The sequence below is a fragment of the Dromaius novaehollandiae genome, chromosome 6, assembly GCF_036370855.1.
Source record: "Dromaius novaehollandiae isolate bDroNov1 chromosome 6, bDroNov1.hap1, whole genome shotgun sequence".
Lineage (NCBI taxonomy): Eukaryota > Metazoa > Chordata > Aves > Casuariiformes > Dromaiidae > Dromaius > Dromaius novaehollandiae.
In genome coordinates, this window is record NC_088103.1 from 46,401,444 (window position 1) to 46,417,613 (window position 16,170).

Sequence of the window (16,170 nt, forward strand, 5' to 3'; positions counted from 1 at the left end):
GGGAGTTTTCAAGCTTCACTGCCTATTGTGAGAAAATATGCACTTGCACAAAGAGATTTTGGTGAACTGAAAACCTCAGGCTTTATCTTGAGAACATCTGGGAAACCACTCTGTTTAGTCTCCTGGGATATTTTTAAACCCCCCTTTCCCCCCAATGAAAACATGCTCTTTTTTTCCCACCAATAGAGCACTGACTAAAGAATCACAATATTTTAGCCATCATTTTATTTGGCGTTTCTGCTGCCTAAGCTGAATCTAGCTAACCAAAACCGAGCACAAACACGCTGCTCAGCAAGCGACGATCGTTTTTCACACCTGAATGCATTCCACTGACTGTTCTCTAAACGTTATTTATTTATTTTACCTTTGTGGAGCTTGAGTTTCCCTCTGCAGCATTCTCCCTCTGCAGGCCTGTGAACGTCCTGTGGCTGCTACTGCCCCAGTGCTTTTGTGTCACTGCTGGGGGAAAACACGTGGAGAACATTTTATTTTCAGTGTCCTGGAGACGGGTTACAAAATGTGGGGTTAAAACGGAGTGCAAGCAGGGGGGAAAGAGCTACTGCAGGTGATCTGAGCGGCATGGGATCCGTTTATCCGAGGGATCGCGTTCCTCCCCTTCCCGGCAGAGCCACTTGAAACGCTGCTGGGATCCTGTTGCAGAGCTCTGGTTTTGGGCAGTCTCACAACACACCCAGGTCTGACCCGGCGCTCGAATATCTCTGCTATTGATTTCCGTGGCTTTAGGAGTGTGCGTGAAGGCGCTGGGGCAGATGGGGAACGCGAGCTTCAGCAAACTCACTTTTCTGCAGCCTGCAGAGCCTGAGAGTGCACATGAACACAGCCGGGTCAGACGCTGTGAGACTGATCGCATTTAGACCAAGCCCCCTTCAAAGCCAAAGAACTAAATGAATTTTAAATCATATTCACAAATACTGTGATATCATAACATTTCCGTTTCAGTAATAACTATTACATCATTACATTGATCTCTGACTGGATTGTGTTTTCCGTGAGTGTTAGTTTTGTTGCTGGTTTTTACAAAGAATTGATTTCCATACAACATGGAGTCTGGGATATTGCAACAATGCATCAACACATTCACTGCCAGTAGTCCTGCCAGAAATCACGTTACTTCCTATTCTGTAACAAGCATCTGAAATTAATTTAGAAAAATTCTCTATGTGGACGGCAATCTCCTGAGGTTCCTGGCTGTTGCTTTGCAGCAACAAGTCACACCACTGATAAGACTGTTTTATTTAGGCAGTTTGCCACCGAAGTTGATAGTTTTTTACTAACTAGAATTTCAGCTTACACATAACATTATATTAATAAAGGAATATAAATCAACTCCGCTTTAGAAAGTGCATATTAAAGTGTATCCGCCATAGCAGGCTTATGCGTCCCTGTGGCTGCAGGTAAGCAGCAGAAGGGAAAGAAGGGGAAAGGTATCACGGTCTCTCCCGCAGCAAAGGTCCCCTTCAGCATCCCACCATGGAACAGCAATCACAGATTGCTAATAGGATGTTTGACGAACCTCCTGCTTGAATATTCAAGGCTCAATGACTCTGAATTTCCTCCGAATGACCCTGCTCCAACCCATTTCTAACCAGCTTTCCTCCTTCTGGAAATAGTGCTGACGGCTCAGCCTTCCCCCGGGACTCAGGCTCCTCCCTGGGGGGTTTTACTGCAGTGGACTCCGCTGCTGCAGCAGCTTTGAGGGATGCCAATACCACGCAGTATATTCATAGCTGGCATAGGAAAAGAGGTTTGCTCTTGTCATTGAGCAACAGAAAGTCCCAAGCGGCAGAGAAAATAGCTGGACACATTAGCCCCAGTGAAAAGAAGGGGAAGAAAAGGAATCCAGAAAGTAGGGAGAGTGGAGGGCCTGCAACAAAAATTTTGGCAAGGAAGTAACACGTGGCTGAAGTCAGTGAAAATCCCGTGAACTCAACCTAGCACCGGATCGCGGTAACTGCTGGCACAAAACACGCGTGAGAAGCCCTTGCCCTTGGGGCCTGCTCCTTACCTTGTTCTGCTCGATAGTGAAAGAAGGTGCTGATCTGTCGGGGGAGGACAAATTCCACCTGTGTCCACAAACAGCTGGATAGGGTAACTACCGAGTGATTTTCAGGGAAAGACTGTTTTCAGCGTGTCAGCACCCTGGTGAATTATGTGTGAATACCTTCACGATGAAGAGCAGCTCCACACCCTGACTCACTTCTTAAAATAATAAATAGGGGATAACTTACAGAAGAGCATAGAGAATTTGCTGGGAGTTAAGAAAAGACCTCAGAAAATCCAGAGGTTTGACAAACGACGTGCATGTCATTAAGGCGTCAGCATTAAGTTAGCACTGTTTTCCTCCAACACTTTACAGTAGGAAGGCCACACGTATCTCCGATAGATCCGTGCAGCAACAACAGCCCAGCGCTAACTTGGGAGCGTCAACCAGCGTGTGCAAGGAAGCCCAGAAGGCTGGCTGCAGATAAATCCAAACCAGAGGGGCATGTTTTGCCAGATGGTCTTTCATGAATTTCATTCAAATGTATTTTAAGCACAAGAGAAAGACTGAATACTACAGGGTCAAACAAGAACACGTTGTCAAAGTCCACACAGTAAATTATATGTAAGTTATTGTTATCAAAGTAACCGCCTGTGACTAGCAATAATCCATAGAGAGACTTCCCCTTTCACACGGAGCTCTTTGGAACAGAGCAGCTCATTCTTGCTTATTTAACTTAAAAAAGTAGCTGTTTCTACAGCGGTAGAGATAGGAAGAAGTGAGGTGGGAAGAAGAACAGGAAATATTTATGTCCTTTGCTACATCATTCAAAGTGGAATTTTGCACTGCAGTTCATACCATATCCAGTGAAAAGACATACTCATATTCCTACAGGAATCCTACTGTTGGAAAATACTCAAGCTTGGCAAGTCATTTAAGTTAGTTTGTTGAAATGGATTAAATGACAGTGAAGGCAAAACCTCCAGTAATTTTCTTGATATTAAATATATTTTTGGAAGCTTCACATTTATTAATTCACATCAGTAGAACAAACAAAAATAGCTTACAGAAAGAGCTTGAATCTCCATGTTTGAAGTAAAGGCACCTCAGCGAGCACAATGGTTTAGATGAGAAGTGTGTGTCAGACACAGAGTACTCGTACGTATTCTCTTTGCTGACAAGACATGTTGTGCTGTAACTCTTGTTCCACAAGAAAATACAAAGCGCAGTATTTCCCCGGTGTGCAAGCATGAAAGAAATGGCATTTCAAGTACTTTCCATCTCTGTGGGGAATATGAGAAACCTATTTCTACCCGAGCTGAAACCCTGAGGACTTGTTTAACCTCCGCAGACCTTCCCTCCCCACTGTGGCCCGCCTTGGCAGCCGCTGCCTTTCCCACCGGGAGCTCAGGCTCGCACCAGCGCGCAGGTGGGAGATGCAATGACAGGGAAGAGGGCAGTGGACATGGGAACTTTGTCCCTGTGCACCTCCACCCCTTCTATTTTTTCCCCCCGAATGCTGTTTGCTGAACCAAATGATATGCTCTTTGGCGAGGCAGCTGGACATCCGGCTACGGACCAGGGTTTTCCTAATTACAGAGTGCAGCTGGAACCGATTCTCCTGGTCTCAAGCGTCTCAATGTTTGCCTTGGGCCAACTGGCAGCGTGCTCAGATAATGATTCAGAAAAGAGGTACTCGGAAATCAGCTTGCTAAAACACAGCTAAATGGCAAAGGTGTGGACGCTGGTGCAAAACAGTGCACTGCAGGTCTCCGGCATGCACAGGGCAGCCCAGCTTGCAGCCAGCCAGGGTTTCTTACAAAATCTGAGTCAAACTCCTAAAACTATTCTCTTGTAACACTATTTCACCTGCATTTTGGGTCTCTGTTGGAAGCCCAGCATGCAGGCTGGCGAGCTGGAGGAGGACAAGCTGGGTCTTTTGGTGGCAGCCAGAGTGATACCGGGGCAGAGCTGGAACGGTGATAGAGCACCGGCTCTCTGCCTCATCCCCGTGTTTGGGCTTGAAAGCTACATTTCACTCACTCACTGCTCATATGCTGAGCAATTTCAAACGCATGGCATGTGTCTGATCTCTTGCTCTGTGCTCCGATTCCCACTGACGGCGTCCGGACCGGGCCTGCCACGCCATCTGACTCCGCAAGCATCTCCTCACACAAACTCCTCCGGAGGCTCCAAGAATCTCTCGTGCTTCCCTTAAAGCATGATTCAGTAGAAAAGTATTGCAGAACATATAAACCAACAAGAAAGGGAAAACTCCTGCACATCACCAAACGACGATCTTTTCTGTAGATCCCCAGCTCTTCCCCTCTCCCGAAGCTGCTGACGAGGCGGTGCATCTCCCAGAACACTTTCTTTGGGAAATACCTGGCAAACTCCTCACGGGACACACGTGATAGTAGAAATCGTCCTTACCCTCACTGAGCTCACTGGTCACGTTCAGCTGCAGGACTCCACGCCAAATGATCCACTGGAAGCAGGCTGTGATTTACCACCCAAAGACCTCTGGGGACGCTCTGCTTCCCTTGCAGGTTTGGGGCCGCAGGGCGTCCTGGCGCCCATGCCGGGAGCACGGGTGCTGCTGGTCACCCAGACGCAAGGGTCATACACAGCCAATAAAAATTTGAAATCATTTAAAAACCTCTGTTTTGAGCCTTTTTCTCCTTTTATGCACTATTCCTACTGTAAGGTATCTGCAGATAAATCATATTGTTCAAAAAGACTGAGGACATTCATTTATACATTATGCTGTTTAAAACACTGGATTTGTTTAAATTTTCTTGTGACTTCCTTGGTTCAAGCACCTGAGGGACCCTTGAGGAAAAAAGTGTCATCACTAAAGATTCACTGCTCTCCCTCTCAGTAGAGGCTGGGAAAGCTTTTAATTCCCTTTTTCAACTCCGAAATGAGTCATCCAGAAAGCCATCAGACGCTACAGATACGTCTAAGGTGAAAGCCAAGTCAGAATAAACACCAGAACCAAATTCACTTCTGCTGGTCCTCTTCATACGTCATAAAGAAACGGTAACAACAACAAGCAAAAATTGTAGGGCGTATTTTTTGTCCACTTTGAAGCGAAATAACCAAGCTTAAGTCCACATGTGAAGCACTGAAATAAAGGGGTTTGCTGGAGCTAGAGACAGACAGAGGCTGCAAGTCCAACCTGGTAGCTAAGTCCCTGCTGGTATTTCGCTGATCGACGTGGAACCTGCTGCCGGATTTCGTGCTGGCTTGTTGGCGGAGGGGAAGCACTGGCACAATCCGTCAGCGACGTTATCCTGAGCCTTAGGACTCATAGCGTGTTTGGAGGGAGCTGGCGAGCCCCGAGCTAGGGACCATGCTGTACTTACCATCAGGGGAGGACAACAGAGAGCCTCAGTCCTCTCACAGTACCTTTGCTGCTCCTCTTAATAAAAGAGCCGGGCTCCTACCTACAACGGGGGTCAGGATGCAATATGGGCTTAAAGGGGGAGAAAACAGCTGCCAGCTCTTTTCTGGAAATCTTTGTTGTAGCTGAAGCAGCAAAACGAACACAGGAGGAACAAGTGCCTGGCCGCAAAGGAAAGCGCTTGAACACAGTTGCACAAAGATAATGGTATTTTAAGGCAGCTTCACCGGGAAGATTTTCCAATCAGAGTAAGCAAAACAGCCTGAAATCACTTCTGTCTGAACAGGATTCATTATGTAAACAAAACAGAAAAATATTTTCTTAAGGTGTCAAGATGGATTTTCTTCCATTACAAGGAGCATCATGAGATTTGTTAACTGAATTATCTTGCCCTGCTTGCACTCCTTGAAGCTGTAGCTGGCTGCCTGCAGAGATGATTACAGGATCTGCCAGAGAAAGGACAAATGAGTGCTGGTCTGCTATCAAAAAGCCAGGAGTCATAAATCTCTCGTTATACGTGCCATTAGGAGCAAGGTGCTCATCAGGGCACTAGCACGAGCACACGAATTACATCTTGAAACCTATGCATAAGAAAAAACATGTTTTCTTTTTGTTGTGCATTGCTATTATGCTTTATCTTCACTTAATAAAATCAAAAATGGTCTCTCTGGTGAATTCCCCCCCAGCATATCCATCACACACGCACGTAAAGTTAACAGCGTAGATTCTTCACTTTCTCATTTTTCCCCTTTCTCCTCCTTCCCTCAGTTTTGTTTTGTTTTTTAATTTCCAGTGGCATGGGGAGAAAAACATTCATAGGTTTCTCTGGGCAGCTCAAGCCCATGCTAACAAATCTCAGGTCCTGGAAACAGTGACTAACTCGCAAAACCTGCCGGAGCCCAGCTATACTCATATAATTCAGGCCAAGGATTCAAATGGGAGTACACAGGGAGATTTAAACCGGCATGGATTTGATTTCTTTAGCTTAAATACCATGGTCCCTCACTGGACCTCCCTGATGCAGCACTTCTGAGATCTCTAGATTATAAAATGTGGCAGGGGGAGAGTGGGGAGATTAAAGGAGGGTATTAGAGCAAGGATACCCGTAGGGCATGCAGAAGTGGGGTGGGTCACTAGAGATAGTTAAATCATTATCCTTCTTAATTTTTCTTCAACATTTTTTCTCCTATGACTCTAGGAGACAGATGCTTTTGTATAATTTGGGCATATTTCCCTAAGAGGATTTTGCGAAGCAGTGAGACGTCAGGCATAAGCAGCAAGAAAAAAAATTCTCCTTAGAGAAGAGGGCTCCCCTCTAGGCAAACCTGGCAAACGTGATTCCTGCACGAGGTGCTCCAGCCCAAAGCGACGTAAGGGACATGCCCAAGGATACGTGCACCAATGTAAACTGCCGTTTCCCTGCACAGATCCTTCTCCATTAAAAGTTCCAAATCACATCAAAATTTAAGTTTTTCAGGTTTCACTTATCTTTGTAATTTTAATGTATTCTGGATGCTACTCCTGGTTCATATCTTTGCACTAAGATTAATTAGATGATTAAAGACCATTGAGCACCAAATGTGCTCTCAAAATAAAGGCATAACTAGCAGAAAATCTTCATTCAGAAAGAGCTGTTGGAATGGATCCTCAACCCCTCTCAATCCCTTTCACAACACTTTAGTGAGGCCATGTTTTTGAAATCACATCCTTTTTTGAAAATACAACAACATTTGGGATAGTCATAAAATTCTTAAGCGACTGTAAACATGACAAATATTATGCATAAGCAAACAAAGGGAAAGCAGGACTCCAGCCAAACAGTGTATATTTATAAAGAGTTATTTTAGCATTATTATGTATGTTCATGTAAAGGCCATAACATTCACAGAAATTGATCGTACAAACAGATTTTGTACAAGAATACTCCACCGATGTTACTTAGACTGGTAGCATTTACAAAATGTTCACGTTTGCATACAGCAGCTTATGCATGATGGGAACGAGAATCTTTGGCCTCAGCAATTCAGTATTTATTACATTTCATCTGCCTTTGCAAGAGCCTAACTTTAAGACAAGAAACTGTAAAGAAGACAAGAGAAAACCTGTGCGCTGTCTGTGATGCGTGCATTTCATGACTTAATATATATCCTACTGCAGGGATTTTTCACCATGCCTTTCCTTAACAAGACTATTTACTTTATTGATTTTTTTTTTAATACTCTTAATCGTGGCTCCAGGAAATGACAGATGCTGTGGGTGCAGATGCTTTTGTCAGGACATCGAAGTAGTGATTCCAACATACATCTATATTAGTCCAATCTGGTTTCCAAAACAGAGAAACAAAATGTTTGCATGAGCCAAATATGACACTGAATAATTTGTACAACTGGAATAAACTCAGTGGAGAACCAGTCATGGGAGACTGAATATAGGCTTTTCATGGGACTTTTGTATAATGGCAGTATTCAGTTTTGGATAACACTTGGGATATTTCATACTGGAAAGTTTTCACATCAAATTGTTATGATTACAGACATCAGAAACTGTTTGATGATATAGAATGAAGTCGGCTGGAAGCAAAAGAGAAATTCAGCGTTCCCTGGACAAAACACAATGGCTAAGATTTAAAGTTAGTAGGAAGCCTAAAAAGTGAAGCTTCCAAATCTCTAGTTAAATCACAAAATAAATAGTCTGATTTAAGAAAACTGCATAGCTCCCACTAATTTCGATCGTGATGGACTTGACTCAACTCTAAATCTAACCACCCTTCAGGCAGATGAACTTCTGCAGTTCCTCAACCACACAGAACTTTTCAGATGGTGAGACAATACCTGCATTTGCCATTTGAAGGGAAAGTGAAAACCAGCTCTCTGTATTTACAGTCCGTTTCGTTTTGCCATGCAGCTGTGAGTTGTTTGACCTTGGAATCAGCTTTTCGCAATTCCATTGCAAGGGGTTGAGAAACACGGATAATTTAGAGATTAAAACAAAAACATAGTAATATGAAAATAAAACAGGGCATAATGGATTTTGTTTTTATCACTAGGCTCAACAAGAGATAACTGGTAATTGCTTTTTTTTTTTTTAAATCATCACCCAGGCTTTCAATTCAGAAGTGGAGGGTGTAGAAAAGCTTGATTATCAATGCTCCAAACGTCAAGGCCTTCAGATCCTTAACTTGGAGCAAAGTAACCCCGTGGAATTTATTTTGAGTGAAGTTTAGCAAGGAGTGAAATTTGGCGTTTTTGGGCTCTCGTTTGGTGGTGGACGTTACCTGTGCGAGAAGGAGCGGTGCGGGAAGGTGTCCAGGACCCAGTGGCCCCTCCACCCGTGTGCCCAGCCTCGGTGCGTGGCCACCACTGCTTTTGCACCCAGCAATAGCCCTGCTGCCCAGCAACGAGCCCAAATGCCCCACTGTATATTCCATTCCTTGTGCAAAACTAAAAGCTCGGATCCCAAATTATTGCATTCGACAACATCAGAAGTGCAGCTGATGGATAAGAAAACGCATTTTCCATTACTGGCTGCAACGCTTCCCTGCTCTGCAGTGTCTTAAGGTACGGCCTCCCACGCAGGAAGCGCATTTGGATGCAAGACCAATCTGGAAAATTTTTTAAAATGTGAATAATAATGTTCTTATTCGTAGCCCCCTAGGAGCTACTTCTGTGAAAAAAGGCATTCACATGAATATGTATTTTAATGATGAGTCCACTAAGGCTGACTTTAAGGTCACATTCTCTCGGGGCGTAAGTATGCTGGACTAGCATAGCACAACTATGCTCAAAGGAAGGTTGTCCCTGTTTTAAAACAATCACAAAAAAGTCAGATTTCCCTTTTGCACTGTGCATTATCTTTTCTTTCTTTTTCTTTCTTTTTTTTTTTTGGTATGACTTTCTACTTACATCCGGTTCTTAGCCTGATTTTCTAAAGGAACTAGATTTATATGCCATGGCTCGATTTTTCTGTCTGTCTGTCCCACCATGGGCTTTTGAGCTTCCCGGCTGCTTCAGCCAGCGTGACTGAAGGGTAGCTAACTCATCTCCCACAAGCACACCGAAAATCAGCGCTTGGGCAGAAGCCAGAGGTGCCCGCGGGAGGAGCTCACCGGGTCCCCTCGTCCGACCGCGGGGCTGGCCGGCGGACACCCGCTTGCCAGGCAGCCAGCATACACGCGGGGCCCGGTCGGCAGCCCATTTCTCATTAGCCTCTGGTTTCTTTACTTCGTCTTTGTATTCTCATTCTCTAAAAAAATACAGAAACCTTATGCTAAGATTATATAAACTTAGAGGATTTTCAAAAGCGTAAAAGTCGTGCTGTGAAGCCTGATCTAATCACACCATAACTGACCTTATTATTGCTGTACCTTAGATTTAACTACATACAACATCTGTCCTGTTTAAAGTCACAGAGTAAATCATTACTAAAGTAGCCACCTTTATAAATTTGCCTACTGTGACAGCCACTGCACTGGAAAACCAACTTTTATCACCAAGAATACCTGGAATAATGCAGGGTGAAGTAAAAGCCAGACAGCTTAAATTGGTATAATGAAATGCTAAAGCAGGTCTCTGTCGAAGGGAAAACGAAGTTGCTGGGGATGATTCCTACCACCGCTTTGTTTGTCTGGCAGTTGCTCTGTTCAGCAACGATCTCTGATCCAGAGCCAACGCATAAGCCCTCTAATAAGCTAGCTGTATTCTGCACCCGTCGCAGCTCCTCCAGCCAAGTTTTGGTCCCTTTCAATTTGGTTCTTTCTACTGCCTACTCTAGGACAAGAATTGATCCCAAGTCTCTCTTCAGGTCCGCCAGTTAGAGGAGACAGACTTTGCTGAATATGCTTTCAACAAGCTCTTAGGTCATAACAGATATTCTCTCTAATGTTAACTACTATTAAATTCGCTAACCAGAAGCTGCAGAATGACTTGCAGGACATTACAGTGCATTAAGAGCTTACCAAGGGGATGTCAGAGCTCACAACACCATGCCGCAAACACACGCTGCTCCGCATAATGGTTAGGTGGGACACTTTTCATCACCAGGTGGGCGGAAGATCAGCAGTTTTGGCAAAACCACCTGCCAGTGAAGTGGTCGCTGCAGTGCTCGACCGTAGCAGCCCAGAGCTCAGCTCCAGAGCAGTATTTAATAGTGAATATAGGCACAAGGAGATGCGGCCTGGGCCCTCATGCAACAGAGGGATAGTTGATGGAAATGCTCTTTTATATGAGGCCTCTCTGAAGTATTTAAAAAGATTTTAAAAAAGGCGAGAGAGAAGGAGAGAATAGAGAAATCCTTCTTTCTGCCTACGGTTTTTTTAATTGATCTGTTTGAAGCCAAGTGCAATGAACTTTGCACAGTGGGAGAGATTCATCCGTGGGCAGGGAGGCCTATATGTGTTGGCAAAGGATAAATCCGAGTGGAATTTTCTATCAGGAAAGTTTGGATCATTTGGGTTAGAAATAAAAACTCCAAAATCTGTGTTGTTATGGTCGTCGCACAAACAGTATTCTGGGGTCTCTGGTCTGGGCCCGCTCCCAGCGAAACTCTCTCCCTCCTGATGCAACACAGCTCTTCCCCGTTATCCTCTCAACCCCCAGTACCGCTGCCAAATGAAAAATTCCTTGGAAATAGCCTGCATTTTATGGAATAAATTGCAGTTATTAACTCAGCCGCTTGCAACGGCCTTGCATATCCACTGTGTCACTCACCACCAGAGGCTGAATAAGCCCACGTCACTCAACACCAGTCTAATTAACTGCCTTGGTTTAATATGTATATTTGCAAAACACAATCGGCAGCTCTACCTGGTTTTTGAATCCTCATGAAAGTAGAGCCCCCATCATTTTTCTTCCCAGCTAAACTTAATAGTGGTAGTAATAATAATAACAACAGAGGTTTTGCATGCAGGCGAACACCAGACGAGCTGACCTTGCAGGGGAGGCCGCGGGTGCACGGGCGGGGAGGAGGCCGGCTCCGGGAGCCTCCCACCCACGCCAGACCTGGGAATAATAAACAGCCACGCATACACAAACATCGATTCTATACAGCACTGCAGTATTTAAGTACGTCGAGACTGAGAGGCCAATTTTTACAACAGAAGTATTTACTGTAAATTAAAATCTTCCCAATTAAAGCCAACCTTAGAGGATTAATGCGAGATTGATGTGCTACTTTAATCACTCAAAAGCCTAAGTTCGAATAATGGTAAGAGAGAAAAAGCAAATTCTGGACCTACTGGGTTGTGCGTTGCACAGTGGATGTCCATATATAACATCAACATGTGATAGAGGATTGCAATTAACAGAATATATTAAGCAGACGTGCCTGGAATAGCAGACACGACAGGGGGAAAAGCATGCTGAACCCTAGCCACATAGGCATTTCTTTGGGTTTAAGCGTTTGGCCTCCTTAAACAGATCAAAACATAGGATTTAGGATGTTGCTTTTCTTTTTTAAAAAGAAAAAAATTAAATAAACACATAAACAAATACACTATTTGGATGATTAATGGGATAAGAGTAATCTATCACGTAAATAAGCAAAAAAATTCCAGTAAATCGCTTGCATTATTTTAAATAAAAGGGCAAAAATGTTGCTCGTATCCTAGACTGAAAATACATCATTTTGGAAGATCAGTCTAGTTTATGTCATATTGATTTAGTACTGGCTTATTACTCTAAATATATTACTGCATTAGTTGCAGTAACATTAACACCTTGGTTGGGATTTTAAGGCTGATGGGTATATAAATGCAGATTTAGCTGCTTCATTCGACATCTAAGAAGAATTTATTAATACATAGCTGGGGAGGGTGGGATTATTTTTTTCTTTTCAATCCTGAAACTGAGCACAAAACGTCTCTGTATCTTGGGGGAAAAGTTAATGTTCCCGGGTGCGGTAACCACAGCGACAACACTAGGATTTTGTCAGCCTTTTCCAAGGGCCCCCCGACAAGAGAGTGCTGAGAGTTTAATCCCCCGTTGCCTTTAGGAAGTGATAGCTACCCCAGCACGGTGGCACTGCCTTCCCCGAAACCAGCCGAGGGGAAGCTGCGGCATCTCCAGCATCCAGCCTTCCAAAGCCCAGGCATTTCCAGCAAGGCTTCGGTCCCTAGTTACTCATTGGCAGAGCTGGATTTAGATCTGGAATAAACTAGGTCCAAGTTATTAAGGCTGTGCAGTGGCATCAGCACAGATACTTGACATTTAAAATAAAACAGTAGATTTCTTGCCTTTGCTGCTGAGAGGATCTGAAAAACCACCCGAAAGACCCCAAGCTCAGCTCCACCCGGCTAGGTCTAAATTAACAGAGAAGTAAGCTGGAAGGAAGCCTGTTCGGTGGGAAGCAACGCTGTAATAAAATAGGTTTCCTTGAATGAACAGTCTCCAAAGCCTTCGCCTACAGCAAGTTATGACAACAGCCGCTGCCTCGTGTGAAGAAATAAACAGCTTTATATTACTGACCTCTGTCACACACGGCCATGAAATCAGAGTGCAACTGTCGTTACGTGGCGCTTTTTGGATATTCATTTCTCTTCCCCGGCGCCCAGGAGGGCTGACTGAAGGGGAGCTCGTGCTAGATTAGGCTCCCAACACCTTCACACGTTGCAGACTTATATAAATTAAAAAAAAATAAAAGCTTACATCCATTTCCCCCCTCTCGGAAGGCGAAAGTGTTGAGTCATTTCTTTTAAAGATCTGATGAAAGTTTTTGCTCATAGAAAGCGAAAGCGGCGGTTCACAGCAGGGCTAAGGGAGATGTGGGAGCAGCCGCGGCGCCGGCTGCCCTGCTTCCCCCCTCCTCTTCCTCCGCTCTTCCCCCTCCTCGGTCAGCCGGGCACCGCCGGCGCGTCTGACATAACCGCGTGGATCAGCAAGGCTTCGTCGGAGGGGACTGCGTGCCAGGAATGCTCATTGCGGTGCGAGGGGCGGGAGCCTGGCAGCAAGGCGTTGTCGTTTGCGGAGTCGGTCCCTCCGATGGAGACACGACCCGCGCGTTGCAGCAGAGGATAATTTGGCAGTTACCATTTCAGCGCTCGGAGGCATTAAATACGCTCTCATCAACGGGTAAGATTAGAAGTAATTAGCTCCTATATGGTAAAGTCATCAGTTAGGAGCTAGACTCCATCTGGGGACATTTTGTAACGATGCCTCAGGGACGAGTGAGATGGGACCTTTGACTTACACGCTTTGGAAGGACCGAGACCTAATTAAATCTGAAAAGATGCAGTAACTGCAGTAAAAGGGATTTTTAAATACGAAACATATTCCACTTCTCTAAACAAACTAGGTATATGGCACTCTGGAACAGCAGGAGAATTAATCAGGACAGGGAACAAATGGCTGCCATGTGGCTGCCAAGCACAAGATGATACAGAGTTGAAGGCATTGAATAGTTTTTTTAAGGATAGGGCATTATTTTGGTTAGAACCAAGGAAACCCTCCATAAATTCAAGATAGGCTTTTCTTTAATCTCCATTTCTCCAAATGTAGATGTTATAATAAATACTGATTACCTCACAAATAAATAAATGCTAATTCTCTTACAGAAATAATTTGCAATTTACTTTTCTTTAGAATCACTCCTAATAAAAACCAGACTTGCAGCTTTCCAGATGAGATGTACAGAACTATTGCATTTTTTGCCACTGAGTTCCCTAAAGTACTTTTTTTTAAAAAAAAGTACTTTGTACTGACCAAAAATATGAAGAAGTTAGCTTCCCAGCAATGACTGCCTTATTTACATGATCTGCTTTCTCCCAAGAAAAAATATCACCATATGATATTAATGTTTTTCTACCATAACTCAATACTCTGCATTTTATCAATGCATAGCTGGATTATTAAAGCCTGGAGGCTAAACGGAAAAATATTTTAAAGCACAGAGCAGAGTGGAGCCACAAAGGCATACAGATCTCAAAGAGAAAACCGTACCAAGATGACGTGTGTAAATTTACACACTTCATCATACTGCTTAGAATAAACTAATTAAAACAGGATCAAACCTGCATTTTGGTAGGTCAATGCTGAGAGGAATTAGTATCTAGGTAAGAAAGAACTTCGCAATCTTTTTCTACCCACATAAATAGGTCTCAGAAACAATTTGATCCACACAAGTATGGTGGTGGCACTATTTCTGTATTTTATTTATTTTTACAAAAGAATCATCTTGAGCCATTCCTGAGTCAATTTAGTGTTTTAATCTACCATAAAACTTCTGTGAAATTATACAGCATTTGTGATTGCTTGTAGAAGTGTGAACCCAATAATCCTTATTTCAACGGGACTTGGTGAAAGTATATCAAACCAAGCCTCCAGCTATAAATAAATTACCCCATACAACACACCCACAATCAGCTGTACAGCAGCTGAAAACATGTTGTTAGTATGATGACCAGCCTGACTTAGATCATTCATTTGCCAAAAAGCCCCCCCCGAAAATGCAAAGCAGCACCAACACTAAAGAAGTCGCCACAGCATATCGCTTGGAATGTATATGGCTATCATCATTCAAGCTGAAAATGAACCAGTCATCACAAATGTTTGGAAACGGATTATTGCTTTTCTTTATACACATACGAAGTGACTTCTTCTATGCACACTACTTCCTACCCTGTTTGGTCTGGTCCATGTGTCCTTTCTGTGGATATCCATCTGTGCATAATGCGGTTACGTCAGCAGCTATATTAAAGCAGCATAGCGGGGTCTTTCTTTACTGGAACAGAGCTGAGAGCCATTTATTCTGTTTTTAGTAGAAGAGTGTAAATGAGCTTGATGGCTAGTCAATCACCATTAGAAAAAATGACAACAATCTAAATGTTCGAGTACTTCAAGCCTTCAGGTGACCTTTCAAGAGGAATTTAGTTTGAAAACACATTACGAGGAAAAGCTATGGATTTTGAAATTCATCTTATATCTTGCTAAAGCCCTTGCTAAATGTCTCGTAGGGATGGCTAGAGATGTAAACATCTATGGGGACTGAAGCAAAGAAAAAATGGATTAAGGAGAAGGCAGGCTGATGTTCGACAGGTGATTTGGGTCAAGCAATAAATACAACTATTTGTCTTTGATTATGTGTGCTGGAAATAAAGACAACTTGCAGCCTTCAGAAAGAGAGCTTTCTCTCCCGAGACAGTCAATTAGAGACACTGAGAAGGACAAGATGAGACTGCAGAAAAAAGAAACAAGGAAAATTCTGGGCTCCCCAGCCCGAGAGAGACATGGAGCTACTGGAGACAGTCCAGCGCAGGGCTACGAACATGATTAGGGGACTGGAGCATCTCCCCTGTGAGGAAAGGCTGAGAGAGCTGGGCCTGTTCAGCCTGGAGAAGAGAAGACCGAGAGGGGATCTTATCAACGAATGCAAATATCTGAAGGGAGGGTGTCAAGAGGATGGGGCCAGACTCTTTTCAGTGGTGCCCAGCGACAGGACAAGAGGCAACGGGCACAAACAGAAACACAGGCAGTTCCATCTGAACATGAGGAAAAACTTCTTTACCGTGAGGGTGACAGAGCACTGGTGCAGGTTGCCCAGAGAGGTTGTGGAGTCTCCTTCTTTGGGGATATTCAAAACCCACCTGGACACAATCCTGTGCAACATGTTCTAGGTGACCCTGCTTGAGCAGGGGGGGTTGGACTAGATGATCTCCAGAGGTCCCTTCCAACCTCAACCATTCTGTGATTCTGTGAAAAAACCCTCACAGAAAAGATACCCCACCCCAATCTAGCATTCCCGGTGCTACTGCTGAGGGACATGATCCAATAGT

General features: G+C 44.0%; 1 protein-coding gene across 1 annotated transcript in view; it reads right to left on the reverse strand.

The window, feature by feature from the left end:
- C6H10orf90 (chromosome 6 C10orf90 homolog) overlaps positions 1-16,170 on the reverse strand; it is a 68,660-nt gene that overhangs the window by 33,104 nt on the left and 19,386 nt on the right. The window contains exon 2 of the mRNA XM_026115917.2: positions 365-459. Within this exon, the coding sequence (XP_025971702.2) occupies positions 365-459 (95 nt within the window). The remainder of the gene's footprint in view (positions 1-364; positions 460-16,170) is intronic.